The sequence below is a fragment of the Macrobrachium rosenbergii genome, chromosome 21, assembly GCF_040412425.1.
Source record: "Macrobrachium rosenbergii isolate ZJJX-2024 chromosome 21, ASM4041242v1, whole genome shotgun sequence".
Taxonomy (NCBI): Eukaryota; Metazoa; Arthropoda; class Malacostraca; order Decapoda; family Palaemonidae; genus Macrobrachium; species Macrobrachium rosenbergii.
In genome coordinates this window covers 17873648-17878143 of record NC_089761.1, presented here as the reverse complement: position 1 = coordinate 17878143, position 4496 = coordinate 17873648, and the positions used below count along the sequence as shown (strand labels likewise).

General features: G+C 38.1%; 1 protein-coding gene across 2 annotated transcripts in view; it reads right to left on the bottom strand.

Annotated features, from left to right (window-relative positions):
* Window positions 1-3299, bottom strand: part of l(1)G0469 (lethal (1) G0469) — a 128920-nt gene extending 125621 nt beyond the window's left edge. The window contains exons 1-2 of one of the 2 annotated variants that reach the window (XM_067123120.1): window positions 3194-3299; window positions 2768-2895 (exon numbers count right to left, since the gene is read on the bottom strand). Coding sequence is in view for 1 of the 2 variants with exons in the window: in XM_067123118.1 (XP_066979219.1) it covers window positions 2461-2510 (50 nt within the window). In the remaining variant the exon portion in view is untranslated. Of the gene's footprint in view, window positions 1-2460; window positions 2587-2767; window positions 2896-3193 lie in introns of those variants that run through there. The other variant, XM_067123118.1, reaches the window with a different exon arrangement.
* Window positions 3300-4496: the final 1197 nt, after the last annotated feature.

Below are 4496 nucleotides of genomic sequence, written 5' to 3'. Positions count from 1 at the left end.
ACAGAGTAATCCTAGAATGGTGACCTGGCGTGTGTTAATTCAGAGAAATAGGAGGGACAATCTTCACTGTAAAATTTCAGTTGTCATAACGTCAGAAAAGACATCAATGTGACCCAATCCTGTCGCACACGAACCCTCCATGCCACTGTTATGCATCATCTTCGGTCAACTTTTCTGTAGACTGTCAATATCCTAGGCAGACTCCAGGCAAGTCCTTCCACCGTCTGAAGGGTCTCCACACTGGTAGAAGTCAGCCATTCTTAGATTGCTCAGTCCGGTGAATGTTCCTTTCTCTCAACTGCCAAGCCGTAGAATTCTGTCTCGGCCTCAGTTTTTCTGGAATCCCACAATCGTCCATCGCTGAAGAGGCGGGTCAGTCGAGTCTTTCAAAATTAGGCGATTTTTATACTTTTTTCATGGGGGTTATTCCATCAGTCTGTCCTCTAGATTGTGTGTGTGTATATATATATACCATTATTACAATACGTTTATTATGCCGACGTTTCACGACAATTGCTATAGTCGCATTTTCAAGGCTGCAATGATTAAAAACTTCTACAAAAATCACATTAAAACATCGATGTATAAATTATAAAACAAAATAAAAACGGAGGGAATAGGCACAGACATACCTCTAAACTGTAGCAGTAACAAGATTAGAACCAAAGAACACAGGAAGAGCAAGAAAGGACGAGAGAAGAAAACATAAACAAAAGGTTAAGCAATGAACAATTGAACAGAGGTGGTTTGAGTATTTAGTGTTGGGACTTGTCTTTTATATTAATAGATTCAATATATTGAGGTCATTTTCATTATGGCTTGTCCTATTATAGAAAAATCTTTATAATTAATATCAATTTTATATTTTTATATGATCTCTTATATTTGGAGTGGTCTGATTAGACAGTTTACATCCAGTTCTGTAGCTTACACCCTTATATAATGTGTGTATGGTTTGTATGTGTATATATGTATGCATTGCATGCATGTGTATGTACTGTATGTGTGTATGTAAGTAAAGAAGATACAGGTCTTTAGTTAGAAACATTTCTAGAATTCATTGCTTTAGTGACTGTGCATCCATTTTCGTAGGCGCCTCTTTGCCCAGACATCCCTAAAGTCTCTCTCTCTCTCTCTCTCTCTCTCTCTCTCTCTCTCTCTCTCTCTCTTCATCTTCTTTCTTCTTCTCCCTACACACAAACACACTTATGATGGCAGTGTGCATGAACAATTAGTGCTAGTGTCTAGTTCAGCCCAATAAGGGGCCGTGTGGATCCTCTAATTTATATTCTTGGTCGTGGTAAGCGTCGTCCAGAGAATAATCAAATAACTATGGAAGCAGAGAAGAAAATATCGGATTTTTATGTTTTGCAAGAACATGATAGTGAATGACAAAGTGGCTCTTGCAAAAATGGCTTCACCATCTTAAGCTTGCTGAAAGTTTAAGTGAAATCTAAATATATTACAGCTTCAAGAAACGACTGATAACGGGTAGACCCCATGACTCGAAGGGCTGTGCGTGCAATTGCAAAGCATTACACCTCAAATTGCGCATCATTTTATAACATATTTTATCACTGCTTTATGTCATGGTGGTGTGGCACGAGAATGTTATCTTGGCGAAGTTTTGCGCCTTGCCTCCAAATTTGACACTAATAGCCAATATTGCCGATCAAATCGAAGTCGAGGATATTCGTGATCGTGTGACACCGTCTAACTATTATTATTGTATTCAGTTTTCCAAATAAAGTAGAGAAATTGCTGACTAATTGGCACGAAGTTATTTGGCAAGGTAGCATTAGCTTTCGATGTCAAAGATCGTGGTTGCGTGACGTCTGTTTAATTTTGTTCGCACGGTCGTTTTTTAAGGAATCAGACAAATTATAAGGCCTCGTCTCACAAATTAACAGCTTAAAATGGTCTTGTAAAACGTGTACGAAGAGGGATTTAATTATGGCTATTTACTGTAGTGTTACGTATCTTCAGGCACACATTGCCTGCAGTAAATTGCTTCTAAAGTGCTAATCCACTTATCAGACAGTCAGTTCGTTCTTGGAATCAGAGATTACTTTTTCTACCAAGTAAAAAAAAAAAAGAAAACACACACACACACAGACACAAACTCGCAATCAGTATTTTTATTCTTGTGTCATTTTTTTAGAGCATTCTACTAATGTTAATCTGAGTAATTTCATGACGTGCATTATGTACGTTGTGGACTTTCAATGAATCAGCGAGTTGTGCTTACTCAGGAAAGTTCAAAAACAAAAATAAAAAAATAATATATCCTGGAAGAAAAGTGGTATTCAAGAATTTAGGAAATATCGAGACTCAAACGTTAGGAGATTGAAGTAAAGATTGCAGAAATACAATGTTAGGGAGTTGAATTAGGGAACATTAAAATGCATACACGAACGGGTGTTTGATTGAAAGAATACGGGAATACATTGGCTGATTTACCTGTAAGCAGCAGTGAATATTCCCACTTCATACTCGGGTATTAATTCCATTTTGGACTGGGACGAAGAGCAATGTCGCTCACAGACTAATTTTGCTCACCACTAAGTATTGCGTCTGATCATTAACTCATCCGATGGGAAACAATTGATCTTTATCAAGTACTTGTAATCATTAAAAAATAAATAATCTTGCTCATTATCGATATCGCCCAACAAGTAATATACAAGTTCTCTCTCTCTCTCTCTCTCTCTCTCTCTCTCTCTCCAAGGAACAGCGTGTTACAAAAGTGGAAGCAAATTCTCCCTACCTCAGTGCAGTTGTCTTCTTTGGACGAAGACCATGAAAACTTAAGATTGATTGACCATCAGTTTAACTAGCGTTGCAGACGACTTGGAGACAACGATCACTCTCACTACTGAAGACGTACGGAGGTCCCTGAAGAAAAAGGGCGAATTTTATTTTCTGTTCTATTGATCAGATTTACAACATATTTTGTGATTGATAATTGTTAGCTTTCGCATAACCTGAATAAATGAACCGGTTTTCACTATTGAAACGTTGTGGTTAAACGCTTAGGTGTTCTTCAATAGGTTACAAATATCCCACTTTGACCTCTGTTTCGATTTTTTAAGTTCAACTCGAAAACCAGACTTCCAACCCGCATATAACTTCGGAAAAGACTCGTACAATTCTGTATAAAACAAACAACTGCTTGTTAAGCTAAGCAACTAACCTCTTTGCGCGTCCCTGTGAAGTTTGTGTTTGTACTGACGCTCTTTTATTCCTGCCCTCCTTATCGATGAACTAACTGATAGGGCTCGGTAAGTAGGCGTGTGTGTGCACATGCATCTCCAGACCAGGTAATTCGCTTATCTTATCTCCGCTCACAAACTGCGCATCATTTCTCCATAATCATTGCCCTCTTTGCCTGATCATTACTGTAGGTAGAAACACGGCTGCGAAGGCATTTCAGCTCTTGATAATTAAAGGAGGGTAATCAAACGTACGGTGGTCTTGGCTAAGGCCGCAAAATTTAAAGTGGTGTAATCATGCCATAACGAAAATTACAATAGCATCCTGCCTTAGACTCTCGAGACTCGAGGTAGTGGAACGTGATTTGTACAACGCACATTGTTCTGACTGTCAGGTTCCACCGCGTTGTTCCTGAGGAAATTGAAAGAACAAGAGGAAAGAGAACAGGACGAAAAGGAAAATAATTAGGAGGAGGAAGAGAAAGAGGCGAGTACTCCCCAGCTGTTAATAGTCTTCATTCAGAGTAACAGAAGAGCTGGGACACTTGGCTTCCGAATTGATCTCAGGTTCAAGAAGCACGAGGCTCTGCATGTCTAGGGGTTCTTTGGTTATTGCTTGAATGCGCGTTGATGGAAGATACTTTCTGTTTCGGGTCAAATAAAAACGCGTATTTGAATTATTTACTTTTTCAAGTATGAAGAAATCCAATGCAATACGATATTGCATTAACATTTCCGAAGACGGAAGCTGTCAAGAACACAAGATGCGAGAAAAAGTTCAGCTCCTTCTTGTGGAAACGAATGTGCAAAAAGCTTCAATTTTGAGCAGCCAAGTTATCTTAAAAAACTATTTAAAGTAGCCTCAAACTAACAATTAAAAATTTTCGGAATTCATATTGAGAACAAAGCACTGTTTCTGCTGTCGATTCATTCCTTATGACAGGGATTAAGAAGAACCTCTGAAATAAACTAAAAAAATTTTAAGATGTAAAAGACAATCAGGAAGCTTGAACACTTTTGTGTGGACTTTTATTTATATTTATGTTCATAAAATTGTTTTTAAAAATGCCATGAAGGAGTATACGGCAAAAAAAAGAGAGAAAACCCTTTGAGTGAATTATGTGAACTATTGAAGGTGTGAGTATTTCAGATGAAATCTAAGGCTCCATGGTATAGTGTCTTTCGGCTAAGGTATTGTGCCTAAACCGCAATGTCTTTTCCTTATTGCATCAACAACGTTGTCAACAAAACGCTGGGCAAACCATTCCAATCATTTTATCATAT